Source organism: Macrosteles quadrilineatus, unplaced genomic scaffold (genome assembly GCF_028750875.1).
Source record: "Macrosteles quadrilineatus isolate MER2022 unplaced genomic scaffold, UCM_ALF_1.0 Scaffold_5__1_contigs__length_97177068, whole genome shotgun sequence".
Taxonomy (NCBI): domain Eukaryota; kingdom Metazoa; phylum Arthropoda; class Insecta; order Hemiptera; family Cicadellidae; genus Macrosteles; species Macrosteles quadrilineatus.
Window position 1 is genome coordinate 89120228 of NW_026542598.1, and position 23437 is coordinate 89143664.

At 34.0% G+C, this 23437-nt stretch overlaps 1 protein-coding gene across 4 annotated transcripts in view; it reads left to right on the top strand.

The window, feature by feature from the left end:
* The window catches only part of LOC128994114 (zinc finger protein 99-like), a 28247-nt gene extending 5240 nt beyond the window's left edge, over nucleotides 1-23007 (top strand). For 3 of the 4 annotated variants that reach the window (XM_054418395.1, XM_054418397.1, XM_054418394.1), the window contains 2 exons: nucleotides 9154-9286; nucleotides 12692-15601. In XM_054418395.1, coding sequence (XP_054274370.1) covers nucleotides 13204-15048 — 1845 coding nt within the window. In that variant the 5' untranslated portion in view covers nucleotides 9154-9286; nucleotides 12692-13203 and the 3' untranslated portion in view covers nucleotides 15049-15601. Of the gene's footprint in view, nucleotides 1-9153; nucleotides 9287-12691; nucleotides 15602-19983 lie in introns of those variants that run through there. The other variant, XM_054418398.1, reaches the window with a different exon arrangement.
* The last annotated feature ends 430 nt before the right edge of the window (nucleotides 23008-23437 follow it).

The window sequence follows — 23437 nt, forward strand, 5'->3', positions numbered from 1 at the left end:
CATGCAATCACGGCAATGACGGGATCATTTATGAATACTGAACATATAGTAGTTCTTCCTAAAGTGTGATTTACGTGAAGATATGGCAAACAGTGATTCAAGCTGAATTTGATTTCTTATCATTAAAATAAAAAGTTAAAATTTCCCAAATAGAAAATGTAGGTATAATACACAAGACTTTTTCCCGGCCCTGGTTCATACTGAAAAAGTCCTTATAAGAGCATTGCAGAAAATTCTTGTTATCCATTACTTATTATAATAGACATGTATTCAATTATATCACTGTGCTTCCTTATCATTTTAATACAGGAACATGTAGCATACATTGGTTGATGCCCGAGTGTAAAGTTAGAGTGACTTATATTCGTAAAAGTGTTGATTCAATAGTGAGAGGGCACCAGTGAATGACCGTTTATGATTGAGTTTCCAATTGTATCCAGTACTGTATGGGGAAATATGCTATTAGTACCGTTTAGGGAATAGTTTACATGTATTGCTTGTGTTCTCCTGTACTTTGTAATGATAAAACATTTGTATTAGGTGTATGTTAAAACAAAGTGTAGACCACACTTTACTACACATGATCATTGAATCAGTGAATGACCGCATATCATATACAATTTTAAAATTGTCTTAACACCCTCCTTTTTACGAATTATAACCCTTTCAAGATAATTACATAAGATGAGCACCTTGTATACAATATGTAATAAAAATTTCAGTATCATTAAAGTAAATATTCTAGTGATTAACCACTTTTCATCTAGTAAATTATTGTAACCCGTAAAGCGCGGTCATATTATGATTATAGTGTATTGACACATGATTTCTGATAAGATTTTGGGTTTCCTAGCAAATAATCCATAAAGAAAACATTGTTTTCGAGAACTTTGAAAGAAAATTGATCCAAATCTAGTTAATGAAGAAACGACCATTCACTGGTTAGCTAATCAGAGTGTTGTCCAGTAAATGACCGACTGCTTAAGCAATTGTAGGTTTTTATTTTAAATTGAGTACTTGATCTTAGATATTTCGTTTAAACGGTCTGTTGGATGGTAAAGTGAACAATGTATTTTAAGAGTAAATTAATTGTAAAATTGTTTCAATATTTTAGTGAAAATAGTTGATGAGTAAAACAACACATATTCACAGAAATGCTTTTCATAAAGTGCGTCCTAGAATACGGCAGTTCTACACAAAAGAAAATATAAAATCGTAAATTTTTAGGCCTAATGAGAATAACATGTGTTTACGGTCTTGCAAATCTTTCCAATTCCGTTTTGAAATAGGTATAGTCTGTTGGTGTAAGCCCCGGAACTCTCTTTCAGAATCAATCGTCTTAGTAGATCTTCGTATGCTTGATTAAAGTCGAGCTTTACTCTAATTTTTATGTTCGGTTTGTACAGTATTGCTTGGTTATCATGAACTGTTGGTTCTCCCATCTTATTCCCTGGTTGATTCAATTAATATGCCTTTAAATTTTTACTTAAAAGAGTTAGAAAAAAGAGTAGTTCAGGTAATGTAATTCATATGGGGATGGTTTCAATTGCGCTGGCTAATTGAAGACGTGTATTACAATAGATAGCATTTCTATTTTGGTAGCTAAGACACAAAGTATTTGATTTTTTACCTTAGTCAGCCTTATGGCATCTCTCTATGTAAATGTTGTACAACTGAGCCATTGAGGTAAATACAGGCTCCGGGTAGAACGAGTGGTTGTTTTCTTACTGTAATGAGAGGGTAATTTGGCCAAAGAAGTTGAAAACTTTTGCAAAAATTCACATGACTCCTTCTATTTTGTCACCTTTGCTTGCGAGCTTCATGTCAGGCATGCACACCAGAGAGTTCTCTAAAAAATGTTACGAGGATGATTTGTTCAAACAATTACAATACCATGAATGTTGATGTTGTAGATACCACAGAGAGGATTTTAATTAGCCTATTTTAAAAGAGTTAAAACTTGTGACAACTCTCTTCTTATGTTGATTGAATTAGTTGACACAATAATTTTTACAATTTTAATGGTGCAGAATAAACAGCAGTTGCACTCCAGGGCATATAAATACTCTTAAGATCTATATAATAAATACGCTACACAAAAGTTTGTCGGTTGAACTCCTCCGCCATTTCTTAACCGATTTTATCCATTGACGTCTCATTGGAAAGAGCGTGTCGCGTAGATTTGCAAACTGACCTTACATTTTTGAAAAAGTCCCTTGGGCTCTGCCCCAGTGGCTTTGAAAGTTCCCATGTTATCCTTATGAAGAACATAATTGTTTACATTTTGATCAGCTGTATAATTTTATTGCTGTTATTTACTTTTTAATTCAATGAAACACATTGAGTACATTTATTTACTATTTGAGTTTGTGTAAACATAACCCCCAAGACGGATCGTGTTAGTATGGTTGTATCTTAAATTTGTGTATTTATCGTTGTTTTGTGTCGCTATGATGGATTGTGTTAGCATGATTGTAACTTAAATTTGTGCATTTATCGTTGTTTTGTGTAGCTATAATTTGTTTATTATTTGTTGTTTATTCCTTATGTCTCTGACGCAACGACAACGAAACATAGACAGGAAGCGCAATCGTTATAACGACCGCAGCAGAACAGTGGCGCGTAAAAGGCTTAACTCATCACAGTCTGAACCTGGACCTGGACACTATTAGGTTACAAATGCGCCCTAACACTACCCCAAAACGACTTTTCGTTCTCAATTTGCCCTCTATTAATGACCTGTGTTGCCTGGACAGTGAGGCATTTTGAGAAGGAGAGAACCGTCCGGAATGCTTTAGGTTTATCAATAACGAAGATAAACAGGGTCTGAGTTACACAACGGTAATATTTGAGTTGATCTTTTAAACTCATTGTAAATATGACTGTTATTCCATCTGAAATAACTCCTGTAATACTTTGTTATTGCTCGAATTCGAGCAACATGTACACTAGTTTGAAATAATTATATAAGGTAATAAATTTTATAAGTACAAATCTTCATTGTAAGTTAGTTAATTTCATGTTGTTATACACCTATTATTTGTATCTTTGACTGTGTACTTATTTAGTTGTATTTTTTTAAATTTACATATGGCAACTGAAACTCTTTATGTAATGTCAGAGTACTTACCAGGGCTATTTATTATCTAAGGGTCTATTGCCTTTATTTTAAAAGCCAGTAATGTTAAGCTTTTTAACTTTCCCATTTTATGTAAATATCAATAAATGTATTATATTATTTTTGAGTATTAAATTGTCCTCACTCAGTATCTTGACTGGCAATTACAGCATTGTGGTAAAGCTCATCACTCTAAAGCTCCCCACAGCAGGTTGAGCATGTTGGGTTGGAAGTCAGGTTGGAGTTGGGAGGCAAAGCAATTTGGTACTTTGTCAGTTGTAAAATGAATTTTGAATCAGCTGTTGTGTTTTGTAGTGTTTTAATAAGTTTAGGTAAACAATGAAATAACAATGACAGTACGGTACATATTTTCCAAACAAGAAAATCCGCCCAGCATGTTGGACGAACCGCTCGCTATCAAGTGACTCGTCAAACATTCACTGTGGGGAGGGAAAGGGGTTTCCTTCCGTGGAGGGCTTTACAGATGACCAAACAAATGTGTATAGATCTATAAAATATTATTTAGTAAAACAATTTTATTGAAAAATGAGAGGTTTATGTTGTGAATCTATAGTTAATCTTGACTTGGGATAAACCTACAATGTTGATAACTAGTGTAACATAACCAAATTGATTTATTAATTTAAGTTTGTTTGTTTTTTAATAAAATAGGTCTTGTGGAAATTAAAAGATTAACTGCTTGAGTGTTTAATTTCATTTAAGTTACTTGAACTGAACGTAAACCCAAATTATTCACCTAGTGTTTCTTCCATAGAAAATTCATGCTTAGTGTAACAAAATGAGGAAATAATACATGAATTAATTATGCCTTATTAACTTGCCCTTTGTTTAAAGACAGAGTTGACAAGTCCGCTTATTCTGGTAAAAATATATGGATAATACCAGTCAATAACAAGCTGTGAGCCTTACACAGTTATATTCTTCTGTTATCTACGTTTTTTTATTTTCTTCTTATTCTTGAGTGAATGATAAGCAAGTGCTAAATGAATGAATTAATTAATTGACCCTGAAATGACTGAGTCCTTAAGTCAGTGTACTGTTAGTTTCCCACATTTATCAGTACGTACTAGAACTAAAATTGAACTTGGTCTAAAATGTATAATTCTAAGGCTCTGCTGTAATACAAGTTTCATTGGTTCACTTTACTTACATCAAACATAATTATATCTCATCATTTTAGTTTCGCTATGAAAAGATTTGTTAAAAAAATGTTTGTATTAGTGACTATACAATTTGTCTGACTTTAAAGCGCTGTTCTACAAAAACATTACGGATCTTGAAGGACAATATTATGATTCATATTAATTTACTTATTTAGTTTGGAAAAAGGGTTACTAAAATGTTGTCTGTAATTGTGTAACCCTGAAGGGAGAAAATTCATGACAATTGCAATTGGTCGCAATAAATTGTTCAGGAGTACTGCAAGAATCAATCATAATACAAAAAACATTGTACAACACTAAAAAAGGCAAGGAAAGAATTTAGACTAAAGAACTTAGAATGTGGGTACCGGTAGTTGGCTGAAGATTTAAGCATTCTAAGATGATGTCAGTCTTGCAAATATTTATTGCTAATGCAATTACATGGTTCATGAGTAATATGTTTTATTTATTAATTACATGACACTAGCAGGATAGCAGCTCAAAATATTTTTGTGCAGTATCATCAGTGAGCCATTGGTTTATAAGAGAAATACTAATTTTGGTAGTCCGCCTTCTTTTTAGGAGCAGCCACCCTTCAGCCACTATATCTGTAAAACTGCATTGAGTTTTATTGGAACCCTTCAATCTAGCGGGTCACAGCAACCCGCCTCGGTGGCAGCGATCCGGTCGCTAAAGAACTGCGTTGCTGGTTGGTGGCTGCCAGCGGGCATTTTCAGTGACTCAACTCGTAGCGAGCCATTGTAATATACCTAGCCCTTCACAATAGGTGGCTGCGACCTAGCTCTCGCAGATGCATGCACAGCTTGTTTTGTTGTCTCTCTGCCTTCTCCGTACACTTGTCTGTTAAAACTCCATTTGTTAAAATCTGTACACTGAATCTGTGATACTTTCTCGGTTTGTAGCTGTTTCCTTTGTGTTATAACATTATCCATATTGCTTTGAGTTTAACTGCTTGTTAACGTTATGTGTGAAAAGAGCAGAGTTGAAGCAGGCTTCATATTATAAAATTTTTTTTTTTTTTTTTTTTTAAAGAGGTTGGCGGCTTCTTTTTACCTTGCATTTGCCCGTCCACATAGACTAAGCGCCCGTGCGTGGATCTTTAACAGCAAAGCAAGGAGTGAGCCGGTACAGTACAAAGGTGAACCGTACTGATAAAATGTTATCGGCAGTGACCAGGATCCGAACCCACGACATCGCTGCCTTGGGCCCGAAGTCCGCGACGCTACCGACTGAGCCACCGACTCACTTAACTCACTTAAATGGGATATAAAATCCACTTGCAGTAACTACCTAAAGTCAGTACTCGTACCTTCTTGTTAAAAAAACCTAACATTTCTATTTTGTTTTGGATTGTGGATATTATCATAGACAAAAAGAAATGAATATAGACTGTCAGCCGAGCTGCGGTTACCATGGTTACCATAGGCTCTGGGGCACACCACTGGGAGCGCCGCACCGTGTATTATACGTAGCACGTATGCTGTAACTAAATGGTGCTCCCAGCGGTGTGGGCCAGAACCTATGGTAACCGCAGCACAGCTGACGGTCTATATTAAATTCGTTTTGTCTTTGATATTATTGACTGTATGTTACTTAAAGTTAGTTCCACCACATGTTTTAGTTTGAACAGTAACCATAGATAAAATATACTCCCTTCCCAGTAACTTCTGTTAGTTCTACCAATAGTCCAAGGTTTTACATTGTACATTTAGGTTTACAGAAATCCGAAATAATAAGATACTTCAGTGTGTAATAAATTGTAATTCATTAATTCCAACCTGTTTTTGTAATTTAACTTTTTACCATAAAAAAATTGGAATAGGGATGGTAATATCTGCGCCAAGAACAGAGAGGGTTGTGGATGAAGTAAACAAGGATCCCTAAACTTGTTGGACGCAGACTAATCACATTTTTCTGTCTATTGAAGGAATACAAGTTTTTTCAACGCACTGCAGCAAAAACAGCCATTTTTAACACATACATTGCTGGTCTAAAGCAGCTCTTTTCATCCCTTGGAAATAAAAACTGTCTTAACCCCTAGGGAGTAAAAATCAGCTGTGTTCAACTCAGTTGTAAATTTTGATTGTAAGCAATCGCATGCATTGAAAAATGTACCGACTGTTAAATCGATAGTAGTATATTGTTGCCTTCTAGTAAATAGTTTGACATTCTGATAGTATACTGTACACTAACACAATCGTAATTAACAAAAAGATTGAATCAATTACTAAGCAGCTGCGTGATGGCATTAGCAAATTAAATTGAAAACACGTTAGATTACTTTGAGAGGCTAACTTTATATGAAAACTATTTTCGTTTTGTAACTTAGTTTGTTTAAATAATGCAATATGACAAAAATATAGTTACACTCAGGCAAATAGTCTTTTCAACCCTATTTTCCCACCTCGGCTTTGCCTCGATTATAAAACCTGAGCTCAGGTTGAATAGGGATTATAAAACCTGAGCTCAGGTTGAATAGGGATTATAAAACTTGAGCTCAAGTTGAATAGGGATTATAAAACCTGAGCTCAAGTTGAATAGGGATTATAAAACCTGAGCTCAGGTTGAATAGGGATTATAAAACCTGAGCTCAAGTTGAATAGGGATTATAAAACCTGAGCTCAGGTTGAATACAGTCACTTCATACCTTGGTGAAGAAATTTACTACTGTAGGAGTTCTGTTATTAATGGGGGTATTCTCCAATTTTCTACCCTTACTCTGTTTTAGAATACCTCCTGTGGTTTTTTGTAAGCTGAACACTCAATAAGAGTATGTTCGAGAGGTTATCAACCTTTTTGGTACATCTGTTGGTTGGAAAGCTTATTTTCTTAAATTGAAATAATCTATTTCCATTGTTATACTTTACTCTTAGAAGGGACGATAAGTATGCTAATACAGATTCTCATATATGTGCTCTTAGTCTGTGTATTGTGGTTGTTCTGGGTCTGATTCTGAATTTTAAAGGTGTGTATGGTTCTGATCAAATCAGTTATTGGCTGTCCATATTGCATATTTATTTAGTGATGGGTGTGCAGGGCAATTACAGTATACCTTATCCGGACACCTTTTAACCGGACTACACTCAGCAGAAATGACATCTCTTTAACCGGAAAATTTTTATCAGCACATCGGTATAACCAGACTAGATCAGTAGGAAGCAGGTACTGAAACAATTGTTTTTGTGTGAAAGATTTGAGACCAGTGATCATGTGTCTAAATAGTAAATACATAATAATCATTATTGCTTATACAGTATGCATTTAAATGGTCCGTTTTAATGAGTTTTTGGGGACCTTGTAACCAGGAACCCCGTTATCCGGACTGGCCTCGGTCCCCAGGAGTCCGGATAAGAGGGAGTCTACTGTATTGTGCTCGGATACTATTTTCAAAACCAACTCATCTATTCTTAGTTTTTATCCTAAAGTCAAAAGGAATTTGTCTTATCTATGAACATTGCTTAAATGGGATTGAGTATGATTCCACTCAAATAAATTATCATTATATTCTATATTGGATTGTGTAAAGAGTTGCGGGTATACTTAGTAAATATCCAATATAAAGAACAAACTGTGAACATATCATGGTGAGACGTAGACTTGGTACATATTAACTTGTGTTGGTGTCCCCAGAGGCCAAAAACATTATCTTCTCAAATTCATATGCATGGCTCTCAAAAACATAATAATTTGTAATTGCTTTTTAAACACTTTTGTTAAGGTTGTAGAATTAACTACAAAACTTGCAGATGTTATATCACACCAGCCTTTATAACATACGTTGATTAGCAATGCATGTAAACGTCAATATTTACGTAACAGCCAATTTACAGTATTTATTTTGCTTTTAGGAAATGCCACATTGCTATTTCATTTGCATTATTTGTTGCAAAAGAAGCCACATGACCATAAAAACGAGTAGGCCCCTAACATTCCGTAGAGAGATTATATTGACAACTTTATGTATGTATAAGGCTGAGACAACTAACTGACATCCCCCATGTCAAGGAATTCCAGCACTAACAGTAACCCCACAACCATTTTCTCAAAACTATGCTAGAGGGTTGGTTATTCATGGCACAGAAGTACGATATGAACTGACGCGACAAGATGAAGGAAAAATCAAACTTACACTGTAACGGATATACATCCCTTTGAAGTTAGAACGTGTCTTCTCAACAAACAGACATTTTTTCTCAAATAAAATCATAGATTAATCTGCTTTAAACTGGTAAAATAGCGGATCATATAGAAATCACTACCAAAGAATTATAGAAATTTAGCTTTTTTTCAAACCAGAGCAGGTAAAGTGTTTAACTACAAAAGATCCACCAATACGATTTCAATACTTTTTAAAGGTTCTTCCAGAAGAAGAGATACCAGTTAACAAACTAATAATAACTCCGATGATGTACGGCATGGGAAATATTTTATTCATTGAATGATCAACCATATTTGGTAACTAACGCAATTAATATCATAATTGTTTTTACACTTATTACTCTCTGAACAATGCTAAATGGTCAAAATATGTATAATTTCACTCAATTGATTGCAGTTAGATGAATTAGCTTGAGCCTGAGCCTTGAAAGTAACCGTCGATTTCGACGGGTTTCACCTAGTAAAATATAACGGTTGCAAGTACAGTACAACTTTTACACAATTGGAGAAAGTCAGCTGAGTTAAGTGTGCAAAGTACATCAAACTTTTTTATTTTGGGTGTCGTATGTGTGCATTGTAATAATTGTAATCTATATTATGTTTTAACTATTGTTAAACCTAATTGAACAAGCAAATAGGCCTAAATGTGAACAATAAATGTACATGTTTTATAAAGTATGTTTTTTTTTTCAGACAACAAAATGGATTTGAAGAGAGAAAAAGAACTCTGATTTGTCGCAAAAAAGATAATTTTGATAATCTCTTGTAATAATTGAAACCAAAGCTAAAAGACTTTATGTTTCTATTACACAATGCACAAATGAAAGTAAGTAATTCACTATGTAAGAATTGACTTAAATCTGTACAACTGTTATGTTTAGGATGTGTTATTATTTGATAAACAATATAAAAAAAAACATATTATTTTGTTAAATGATTAAGTAGGCTTATCCGTATTAAATATGATGGAATATAAAAGACAAGTAAACGAAGAAAAACACTTCAGGTTGGCTATGTTGTTTGGTATTTAATACACATAGCAAAACTTGATTACAGAAATTTTAAAGTTGAAAGATATAATGCATAACTGTTTTAACATTCAACAAATTTTCCAACAAGACAGTTATTTAAATAGATTTAAGAGCCAACTGACTAATTCAAGTTAGCTACTAGCTTGTCTGATAAGTTGAAAGAAAATAAAAAATGTTTATAATCTCCAAAATATTTTCTCATAAGTGTCCAATATGTAAAAAGATGTTTTCAACAAAATGGGATATGAAAAATCATTTATATGTACATACAGGCGAACGTCCTTTTAAATGTTCATCATGTGAGAAAACATTTACTAAAATATATCAAGTAAGGTGTCATTTGTTGACACATTATAAAAAGTATCCTTATAGGTGTATAACATGTGGAAAATCCTTCAAACGACTCAGCCAGATGAATGAGCATACAAATATTGTTCATACTGAAGAAAGACCTCATTTGTGTCCTATATGTGGAAAATCCTTCAAACAACTCAGACAGATGAATGAGCATACAATTATTGTTCATACTGAAGAAAGACCTCATTTGTGTCCTATATGTGGAAAATCCTTCAAATCCAATAGAACAATGAAACAACATATATTGGTCCACTCCGCAAAGCGACCTCATAAGTGCACTATATGTGGAAAATCCTTCAAACGACTCAGCCAGATGAATGAGCATACAATTATTGTTCATACTGAAGAAAGACCTCATTTGTGTCCTATATGTGGAAAATCCTTCAAATCCAATAGAACAATGAAACAACATACATTGCTCCACTCCGCAGAGCGACCTCATAAGTGCACTACATGTGGAAAATCCTTCAAAGACAATGGAACAATGAAACGACATTCATTGGTCCACACCGTAGAGCGACCTCATAAGTGCACTACATGTGGGAAATCCTTCAAATCCAATAACAAAATGAATCGTCATACATTCATCCACACCGGAGAGCGACCTCATTTGTGTCATATATGTGGGAAATCCTTCAAAGACAATGGAACAATGAAACAACATACATTGGTCCACACCGGAGAGCGACCTCATTTGTGTCCTATATGTAAAAAATCGTTCAAAAAACTGAGCCATATGAAGAAACATACATTGGTCCACACTGGAGAGCAACCTCATAAGTGCACTACATGTGGAAAATCATTCAAATCCAGTCATGCAATGAAAAAACATACATTGGTCCACAACGGAGAGCAACCTCATTCGTGTCCTATATGTGGAAAATCCTTTAAATACAACAGCAAATTGAAACGACATACATTAATCCACAACCGGAAAGCAACCTTATAAGTGCACAACAATCAAGAGTTCTTTTTAGCGAATTTCCCTATAGGGAAGTAGCTATTACCATAGGTCTCATGATAAGACCTAAGCCAGGGACCGATTTACTTTTTCATTTTGATGTCCCCAGAGGCCAAAAACACCATTTGTTCAAATTTCTATATATGTATATAAAAACTGTTATACATATTTAATATATGTATATTGAATAAAAAATATTATGAAAAAAGGGTACTCATGTTATTTTATATATTATTTATTAATATATATATATATATACTAGCAGAATACCCGTCCTTCGTACGGGATTAGCATAAAAGTATAAAATGTGTATTGCAGTTATACTCAAGCTTTGAGTTTGCAATGAGGGAGGACACAGTTTGATAAAATTTGCTTCTTTAAATTTACAGTTTACTATAGTAGGTATTACACATCTACCATAGCCATAATGTTCTACCAATTCACCTAAACAATAGAGAAAAATAAATTATCAAAAATTTGCAAAATATCACAAATTATTCATAACATAAAAAACATAAACATAACTGTAAACAATCCTACTTTGACAGTTCTCATTGCAAATCACAGTTTTTTGTTGCTGCTTAGTTCAAATTAGCTATTAGGATAAACTTAAATGAGTTCGTGAACCAGCATAATCGGACCATGGGAACAGGGTTCAAAGGTTTTATGGAGTAAAGATGGGGTTTTCTCATTTTTTTACCCTTAAAACACAAAATTTATCAATTTTTCTCCAAACCTTTTTAAAGAGCTTAAAAAAACAAATAATTTAGTATATCAAAGTGTTTTTGTACAATGATTGGTTACAGAGAATTAAAAATCCCATGTTATTCTTATGGAGAATATTATAATGTGTTGTAGTTGGCTTGTTTATGAATATATATTGATCAAACTTGGCGGATTTATTTATTTAATACTAAGCTATTGATATTTTGATAAAAACACACTTTATAAGTTTCCGTGTAGCACCTAACCTAGGTACTCGTTAAACATTAAATGTTTAATTTAATAGATTAATTAAAAATCAATCCAGGCAAATGGAAATTCGCTAAGTTGGCAGGTTTGCTGCAGCGGGGTATTTTCTCTTCAAATCATTTTTGTTTTCTGAAAAAAAAACATACTTTATAAAACGTGTAGGTACATTAATTGTTCACACTTAGTCCCATTTGCTTGTACAATTAGGCATATCAATGACCAAAAACACTACGGTAACTTCTCAAATGTATATGCATGACTCTCAAAAACATCATAATTTGCAATTTCTTTTTAAACACTTTTGTAAAGGTTGTAAAATAAATTACAAGAAATGGAGATTTTCTCCAGATCAGTGTTAATCTTAATAATTTTCTGGCCTTCTTTATCAAACCAGGCTCGTATGACAAGTGCAATTGGTAATCATCTGCATACAAGTGCAAGTATACAGTACAGTAAAATTTTACGGTTGCAAGTACAGTACAACTTTTACACAGCTGGGGAAAGTCAGCTGAGTAAAGCGTGTAAAGTACATCAAACTTTTTTATTTTGAGTGTTTTGTAATATTGTAATACATGGTGGAAGAAAAATACATAGTGTGCGATTCCCGTCAAATGCTGATGTCACTCAGATTGCAAACACCATTTTACCATTTAGAAAAATTATAAAAACAATAACAATCAAATCAAAACAAATATATACTTATATGGCAATACCATCAGGTGATTTTTTGTTAGCAATCTGGGTGACGTCAGCATATGACGGGAATAGCACACCCATGTATTTTCCTTCCACCATGATTGTAATACATATTTTAATGTTTTTACCATTGTTAAACCTAATCAAACAAGCAAATGGAACTAAATGTGAACAATAAATGTACATGTTTTATAAAGTATGTTTTTTTTTTCAGAAAACAAAATGGATTTGAAGAGAGAAAAAGAACTCTGATTTGTGGCAAGAAAGATAATTTAGATAATCTCTCATATAATAATTTAAACAACAGCTAAAAAGTTTATAAAGTTCATATTACACTGTAAAGCACAAATAAAAGTAAGTAATTTACTATGTAAAACTTGAACTTAAATCTAAAAATCTGTTGTATCTAATCAAAACTTTATGTGAAGGATATGATTCTATTTGAAAAACATATATAAAACACTTATTTATAAGTAAGCTAATTTAATATGATGGAACATAAAAGACAAGCAAACAGAGAAAAACACTCCAAGTAGCAATGTTGTATAGCAGGCCTCCTTATAACAAAAACGTTTTAAAGTTGAATGATATGTACATAATATACAACTGTTGAACATTCAACAACTCCTTCAAACTGGGGAATTATTAGATAGACATAAGAGCCAACTGACTAATTTAAATTAGTTACTAGCTTGTCTATTGAGTTGTAAGAAAATAAAAAAAAAAATGTTCAACATCACCAAAAAATTTCCTCTTAAGTGTCCAATATGTAAAAAAATGTTTTCAACAAAATGGAAAATGAAGAATCATATATATGTGCATACAGGCGAACGTCCTTTTAAATGTTCGTCATGTGAGGAAACATTTATTGAAATATATCAAGTAAGGTGTCATTTGTTGACACATTCTAAAGAGTATCCTTATAAAGGTACTAAATGTGGACAATCCTTCAAACAACTCAGCCATATAAATGAGCATACAACGGTTCATATTGAAGAAAGACCTCATTTGTGTCCTATATGTGGAAAATCGTTCAAATACAATAGCAATTTGAAACAACATACATTGGTCCACACAGTAGAGCGACCTTATAAGTGCACTACCTGTGGAAAATCCTTTAAATGCAGTACAACAATGAAACGACATACATTGGTCCACACCAATGAGCGACTTCATAAGTGCACTACATGTGGAAAATCCTTTAAATGCAGTACAACAATGAAACAACATACATTGGTCCACACCAATGAGCGTCCTCATAAGTGCACTACATGTGGAAAATCCTTTAAAGACAATGGAACAATGAAAATACATACATTGGTCCACACCGGAGAGCGACCTCATAAGTGCACTACATGTGGAAAATCCTTCAAATCCAACAGCAGAATGAAACAACATTCATTTGTCCACTCCGTAGATCGACCTCATAAGTGCACTACATGTGGAAAATCCTTCAAATCAAACAGCAAAATGAAACAACATTCATTTTCGGTCCACACCGTAGAGCGACCTCATAAGTGCACTACGTGTGGGAAATCCTTCAAATCCAATAGCAAAATGAATCGTCATACATTGATCCACTCCGAAGTTCGACCTCATAAGTGCACTACATGTGGAAAATCCTTCAAATCCAATAGCGAAATGAATCTTCATACATTGGTCCACACCGGAGAGCGACCTCATTTGTGTCCGATATGTAAAAAATCATTCAAAAAACTGAGCCATATGAAGAATCATACATTGGTCCACACTGGAGAGCGACCTCATAAGTGCTCTACATGTGGAAAATCATTCAAATCCAGTCATGGAATGAAAAAACATACATTGGTCCACACCGGAGAGCGACCTCATTTGTGTCATATATGTGGGAAATCCTTCAAATCCAGTAGCGAAATGAATCATCATACACTAGTCCACACCGGAGAGCGACCTCATTTCTGTCCTATATGCGGAAAATCCTTTAAATCCAACAGTTCGATGAAACTACATACATCGGTCCATGCCGCAGAGCGACCTCATTTATGTCGTATATGTGGGAAATCCTTCAAACAACTCATGTATTTGAAGGAGCATACACAGGCTCTTCATACTAAAGAGCGACCTCATGTGTGTACTATATGTGGAAAATCCTTCAAATCCAACAGCAAAATGAAACGACATACATTGGTCCACACCGGAGAGCGACCTCATAAGTGCACTACATGTGGAAAATCCTTCAAATCCAATAGTGAAATGAATCGTCATACATTGATCCACACTATAGAGCGACCTCATTTGTGTCATATATGTGGGAAATCCTTCAAAGACAATGGAACAATGAAACAACATACATTGGTCCACACTGGAGAGCGACCTCATTTGTGTCCTATATGTAAAAAATCGTTCAAAAAACTGAGCCATATGAAGAATCATACATTGGTCCACACTGGAGAGCGACCTCATAAGTGCACTACATGTGGAAAATCCTTCAAATCCAATAGTGAAATGAATCGTCATACATTGATCCACACTATAGAGCGACCTCATAGTGCACTACATGTGGAAAATCCTTCAAATCCAATAGCGAAATGAATCATCATACATTGATCCACACTATAGAGCGACCTCATAAAGCACTACATGTGGAAAATCCTTCAAATCCAATAGAACAATGAAACAACATACATTGGTCCACACTGTAGAGCGACCTCATAAGTGCACTACATGTGGAAAATCCTTCAAATCCAATAGAACAATGAAACGACATAAACTGGTCCACATCGCAGAGCGATCTCATTTGTGTCCCATATGTGGAAAATATTTCAAATCAAACACCCATTTGCAAAAACATAAATTGGTTCACAACGGAGAGCAACCTCATTCGTGTCCTATATGTGGAAAATCCTTTAAATACAACAGCAAATTGAAACGACATACATTAATCCACAACCGGAAAGCAACCTTATAAGTGCACAACAATCAAGAGTTCTTTTTAGCGAATTTCCCTATAGGGAAGTAGCTATTACCATAGGTCTCATGGTAAGACCTAAGCCAGGGACCGATTTACTTTTTCATTTTGATGTCCCCAGAGGCCAAAAACACCATTCGTTCAAATTTCTATATATGTATATAAATACATATTTAATATATGTATATTGAATAAAAAATATTATGAAAAAAGGGTACTCATGTTATTTTATATATTATTTATTAATATATATATATATATATATATATATACTAGCAGAATACCCGTCCTTCGTACGGGATTAGAATAAAAGTATAAAATGTGTATTGCAGTTATACTCAAGCTTTGAGTTTGCAATGAGGGAAGACACAGTTTGATAAAATTTGCTTCTTTAAATTTACAGTTTACTATAGTAGGTATTACACATCTACCATAGCCATAATGTTCTACCAATTCACCTAAACAATAGAGAAAAATAAATTATCAAAAATTTGCAAAATATCACAAATTATTCATAACATAAAAAACATAAACATAACTGTAAACAATCCTACTTTGACAGTTCTCATTGCAAATCACAGTTTTTGTTGCTGCTTAGTTCAAATTAGCTGTTTTCATAAATGCAAAAAAAGTGCTGCACTCTGTTGGTAAATCTTATAACTTTTTTAATGATTTCATATCATAGAACCAACTTTTTTAGTTGAAACAGCTGACTAAATTCTTTAATCTATATATTTAATACGCTAGGCATATTTTTGTCATAATTGTTTAGGAGCTGTGGTGCTACCGATCACCATGTTTAAGGTGTCGTTTGAAAGGTTTTAGCATGTAGTTTTGCCATCAAACAAAAAAAACTTTGGAATTCCATCAGGGCTCTGCCCCAGTGGCCTTCAAAGTTCCCATGTTATTCTTATGGAGAAAATGTTTGTTTACATTAGGACAGATGAATACTTTGAAATTGACACTAATATTTGAGACAGCTGGTTAAAAAAATTGGAGACATGTGCTGTAAGGATTTATTAGATTAGTTGAAAAGATTTATGTTTCACTCTATTACGTAAGTGCTACCAACCTTAGTAGGAAACATGGACTTAACTTTGCTATAATTGCAGAGGAGAGCCCTAACTAAGACTAAATACAACTGGTTCGTTAAGGACATTTAATCTGTGTTTCCATAAAAGTCAAGTGATTTTAGAAAAAATATAACTACATCCAAGAAACCTTTACTGAAACTTAATTGAAGAATTCAATTATTATTCACAGTTAGTTAATGGAAACAAAAAAACATCTGAAGAACATCAGGCCTTTTACTTCTGCATATACTAGGGTAAATATAATTACGTTATTTCAGCAACTAACCAAAAGAATGCCAATTGCAGCCAATAACATAGTGACAGACAGGGGGAACCGGAGTTTTGCCAACGGGTGTCAGTTAGATGGGGGGATGCCTTCGGCCACCTCTTGGTGCGGAGATTTGCCAACGGTGGTGTGGGAGAAAGAGTGTGACGTCCGGAAGGAGAGCGATTGTCAGGGTTGTCTACGCTTGGCAGTTATGCGCTTGTCGCAGTGGGTTAGGTTGGGTTAGGTTAGGTTAGGTTAGGTTAGGTTAGGTTAGGTTAGGTTAGGTTAAAAATTCAATACATTTCCTTTCACAGTCAGAGGTGCATAACTGCATTACATACTTTGAACACAGTCAGCATCCTGCCTGGTTTGTCCACCCCTAGCGGAAGCCACCCTCACGGTCACGTGTAATCTCTCTCCCCTCCCCCTCTCGCGCAACCCACAACCGTTGGCAAAACTCCGCAGTATGTGGAATTCATGGATGGGGACCCTTTCTACCTGATACCCGTTGGCAAAACTCCTACACTCACAGACAGGTTATGCAGGAAGTCCTTAACATCTCAAGTAATGTAAAAATTTTAACGCAATTTAAAAAAATAAAATGCTGAATTGTGTTAACATACTGGCAACAATTGTGATACTTATAAAAAGGTTACATGTACATTATAAAAACGAAAACAAAAGACAACATTATGCGGCTATGGGTAAGTCGGGAAACATTTAAATGTACAAAACACTAAAAAATTACAAAATATTAACAAGAAATGTTGATTGTATTGTACATTGTCAGTATTTCCATTAGTAAAATACACTTGATCTTTGAGTTGACTCATCAGAATTTATGACCAATATTTGTTTTGAAATAATTCTTGAATACTTTGCAATTGCTCGAATTCGAGCAACATGTATACTAGTTCCTATTAAATATTAATACTCATAAGGTTAACATGGGGAACTACAGAGCCACTGGGGTGGAGCCCAAAAGGATTTTTTAGATAAGAATATGCCTATATGTTAATCGGGAATGTGAGCTATCGTCATGCCGAATTTCAGCCCAATCCGTTCAGTAGTTAATGCGCGATTCACCTTCAAACAAACAAACACACACACAAACTTTCACATTTATAATATTAGTAAGATATATGTGTCAATCCGCACGATAACTTGAGTAATTTTTGTCCGATTTTGATAAAATTTGGTTTGAAGGTTCAATGCAGGATAAACTTAAATGAGTATTCCATACTTATTCCAACTTAAAATGAGTTCGTGAACCAGCATAATCGGACCATGGGAACAGGGTTCAACGGTTTTATGGAGTAAAAATGGGGTTTTCTCATTTTTACCCTTAAAACACAAAATTTATCATTTTTTCTCCAAACCTTTGTAAAGAGCTTAAAAAAACAAATAATTTAGTATATCATAGTGTTTTGGACAATGATTGGTTACAGAGAAAATTAAAACAAATTTTAATTTTAAAAACCCATGTTATTCTTATGGAGAATATTATAATGTGTTGTAGTTGGCTTGTTTATAAATATATATTGATCAAACTTGGCGGATTTATTTGTTTAATACTAAGCTATTGATATTTTAATAAAAAACACACTTTATAAGTTTCCGTGTAGCACCTAACCTAGGTAGCCTACTCGTTAAACATAAATGTTTAATTTAATAGATTAATTAAAAATCAATCCAGGCAAATGAAAATTCGCTAAGTTGGCAGGTTTGCTGCAGCGGGGTATTTTCTCTTCAAATCATTTTTGTTTTCTGAAAAAAAACATACTTTATAAAACGTGTACATTAATTGTTCACACTTAGTCCCATTTGCTTGTACAATTAGGCTTATCAATGACCAAAAACACTACGGTAACTTCTCAAATGCATATGCATGACTCTCAAAAACATCATAATTTGCAATTTCTTTTTAAACACTTTTGTAAAGGCTGTAAAATAAATTACAAGAAATGGAGATTTTCTCCAGATCAGTGTTAATCTTAATAATTTTCTGGCCTTCTTCATCAAACCAGGCTCGTATGACAAGTGCAATTGGCAATCATCTGCATACAAGTGCAAGTATACAGTACAGTAAAATTTTACGGTTGCAAGTACAGTACAACTTTTACACAGCTGGGGAAAGTCAGCTGAGTAAAGCGTGTAAAGTACATCAAACTTTTTTATTTTGAGTGTTTTGTAATATTGTAATACATGGTGGAAGAAAAATACATAGTGTGCGATTCCCGTCAAATGCTGATGTCACTCAGATTGCAAACACCATTTTACCATTTAGAAAAATTATAAAAACAACTAGCAGAGTACCCGTCCTTCGTACAGGGTTGGAATATAAGTATAAAATGCTTATTGCAGTTATACTCAAGCTTTGCGTTGGCATTGAGGGATGAATGAGGGATAAAGTTTGATAAAATTTGCTTCTTTAAATGTACAGTATTATATTGTATTACACATCTACCATAGCCATAATGTTCTACGACTTCACCTAACAACAGAGAAAAATAAATAATTATAAAAAATTCGCAAAAGATCACAAATTATTCATTAAAATAAAAACATAAACATAACTGTAATCAATCTACTTTGACAGTGGTTCTCATTGAGTATTACAGTTTTTTTTTTTGCTGCTTAGTTCAAATTGGCTGTTTTCATAAATGCAAAAAAATAAAGTGCTGCACCCTGTTGGTAAATCAACTTTTAATGCTTTTGCATATCATAGAACCAACGTTTTTAGTTGAAACAGCTGACTAAATTCTTTAATTCCCTTTAAATATGAATAAGGTTAACATGGGGAACTACAGAGCCACTGGGGCGGAGCCCGAAAGGATTTTTGAGATAAGAATATGCCTATATGTTAATCGGGAATGTGAGCTATCGTCATGTCAAATTTCAGCCCAATCCGTCCAGTAGTTAATGCGTCATTGAACTTCAAACAAACAAACAAACAAACTCACAAACTTTCACATTTATAATACAATCAAATCAAAACAAATATATACTTATATGGCAATACCATCAGGTGATTTTTTGTTAGCAATCTGGGTGACGTCAGCATATGACGGGAATAGCACACCTATGTATTTTCCTTCCACCATGATTGTAATACATATTTTAATGTGTTTACCATTGATAAACCTAATTGAACAAGCAAAGGGGACTAAATGTGAACAATAAATGTACAGGTTTTATAAAGTATGTTTCTTTTTCAGAAAACAAAATGGATTTGAAGAGAGAAAAAGAACTCTGATTTGTGGCAAGAAAGATAATTGAGATAATCTCTCATATAATAATTTAAACAACAGCTAAAAAGTTTATAAAGTTCATATTACACTGTAAAGCACAAATAAAAGTAATTTGTGCGTATGAGCACAAATTACATTTATATTAAAGGTGTCAAGGCTGATTAATTTGATAATAAAAGTAAGTAATTTACTATGTAAAACTTGAACTTAAAATCTAATAATCTGTTGTATCTAATCAAAACTTTATGTGAAGGATATGATTCTATTTGAAAAACATATATAAAACACTTATTTATAAGTAAGCTAATTTAATATGATGGAACATAAAAGACAAGCAAACAGAGAAAAACACTCCAAGTAGCAATGTTGTATAGCAGGCCTCCTTATAACAAAAACGTTTTAAAGTTGAATGATATGTACATAATATACAACTGTAGAAGATTCAAAAACTCCTTCAAATTGGGGAATTATTTAAATAGACATAAGAGCCAACTGACTAATTCAAATTAGTTACTAGCTTGTCTATTGAGTTGTAAGAAAATAAAAAAAAAAATGTTTAAGATCACCAAAAAATTTCCTCTTAAGTGTCCAATATGTAAAAAAATGTTTTCAACAAAATGGGAAATGAAGAATCATATATATGTGCATACAGGCGAACGTCCTTTTAAATGTTTGTCATGTGAGGAAACATTTATTGAAATATATCAAGTAAGGTGTCATTTGTTGACACATTGTAAAAAGTATCCTCATAAGGGTACTAAATGTGGAAAATCCTTCAAACATCTCAGCTATATAAATGAGCATACAACGGTTCATACTGAAGAACGACCTTATTTGTGTCCTATATGTGGAAAATTGTTCAAATCCAACAGCACAATGAAACAACATACATTGGCCCACACCGCAGAGCGACCTCATAAGTGCACTACATGTGGAAAATCCTTCAAACGACTCATGTCTTTGAAGGAGCATACAAAGATTCATACTGAAGAGCGACCTCATTTATGTCCTATATGTGGAAAATCGTTCAAATACAAACGTAATATGAAAAATCATACATTTGTCCACACCGCAGAGCGACCTCATACGTGTACTATATGTGGAAAATCTTTTAAATCCAATGGAGCAAAGAAGATACATACATTGGTCCACAACGGAGAGCGACCTCATAAATGCACTACATGTGGAAAATCCTTCAAACGACTCATGACTTTGAAGGAGCATACAAAGATTCATACTGAAGAGCGACCTCATTTATGTCCTATATGTGGAAAATCGTTCAAATACAATAGCAATATGAAAAAACATACATTTGTCCACACCGCAGAGCGACCTCATAAGTGCACTACATGTGGAAAATCCTTCAAACGACTCATGTCTTTGAAGGAGCATACAAAGGTTCATACTGAAGAGCGACCTCATACGTGTACTACATGTGGAAAATCCTTTAAATCTATTGGAGAAAAGAAAATACATACATTGGTCCACACCGCAGAGCGACCTCATAAGTGCTCTACATGTGGAAAATCCTTCAAATGCAATGGAACAATGAAACAACATACATTGGTCCACACCGGAGAGCGACCTCATTTGTGTCCTATTTGTGGAAAATCCTTCAAATGCAATAAAACAATGAATCAACATACATTGGTCCACACCAGAGAGCGACCTCATTTGTGTCCTATTTGTGGAAAATCCTTCAAATGCAATAGAACAATGAAAATACATACATTGGTCCACACCAGAGAGCGACTTCACGAGAGCATTACATGTGGAAAATCCTTCAAATGCAATAGAACATTGAAAATGCATACATTGGTCCACACTGGAGAGCGACCTTATAAGTGCAATACATGTGGAAAATCCTTCCAACGACTCATGTCTTTGAAGGAGCATACAAAGGTTCATACTGAAGAGCGACCTCATTTATGTCTCATATGTGGAAAATCGTTCAACTACAATAGCAATATGAAAAAACATACATTGGTCCACACCGGAGAGTGACCTCATTTGTGTCCTATTTGTGGAAAATCCTTCAAATCCAATAGAAAAATGAAACAACATACGTTGGTTCACACTAGAGAGTGACCTCATAGGTGCACTACTTGTGGAGAATTGAACTACAGGCTTTTGAAGATTGTTGATGAAAGCATGATGTACATTTTGCCCATGTTTTACATTATCAGGAGCAGAGTTTGTGTTTATATCACTTTCTTTTTTACGTTAAGTTAATTATTAAGTATTTCCTTTTTAAACTGTGTCAGCCTTATAGCATCTCTCCTCTCTATGTAAATGTTGTACAACTGAGCCATTGAGGTGAATACAGGCTCCAGGTAGAGGCGAGTGGTTGTTTTCCTACAGTAATGAGAGGATAGTTTGGCCAAAAAAGTTGAAAACTTTTGCAAAAATTCACATTGCTCTTTCTATTTCGTTATCTTTGCTTGCAAACTTCTTCACAGGCATGCACACCAGAGAGTTGTCTAAAATATGTTACGAGGATGATTTGTTCAAACAATTACAATGCCATGAATGTTAATGTTGTAGATACCACAGAGAGGATTTTAATTAGCCTATTTTAAAAGAGTTAAAACTCATGACAACTCTCTTCTTATGTTGATTGAATAAGTTGACACAATCATTTTTACAATTTTGATGGTGCAGGATAAACAGCAATTGCATTCCAGGGCATATAAATACTCTAAGATTTGAAATAATTATATAAGGTAATACATTTTATAAGTACAAATCTTCATTGTAAGTTAGTTAATTTCATGTTTTTATACACCTATTATTTGTATCTTTGACTGTGTATTTATTTAGTTGTATTCTATAGTTTTTTGTGTACATATGGCAACTGAAACCCTTTATGTAATGTCAGGATACTTACCAGGGTTATTTATTATCTAAGTGTCTATTGTCTTTATCTTTACGTTAATGTTTAACGTTTTAATTTTTCCATTTTATGTAAATATCAATAAATGTATTTTATTATTTTTGTGTATTAAATTGTCCACACTCAGTATCTTGACTGGTAGTTACAGATTGGTAAAGCTCATCACTCTAAAGTCCCCCACAGCACGTTGAGCATGTTGGGTTGGAAGTCAGGTTGGAGTTGGGAGGCGAAGCAATTTGGTACTTTGTCAGTTGTAAAATGGATTTTGAATCAGCTGTTGTGTTTTGTGGTATTTTAATAGGATCATCTTCAAATGGTCCAAAATCGTTTGGTCCAACTTTTATATTGCCGTTTGTTTGGTCCAACAGTTAAAAACTCGTTCCTTTGGTCCAAAATCGTTTCATCCACCACTTGTAAAACCGTTTGTTTGGTCCAAAATCATTTTATCCAAAAGTACAGGCCAAACTAGAAGTACAATTTTGTATTGTGGGGTAAACTTATGAAATATACTGTACGTTTCACTGTGGA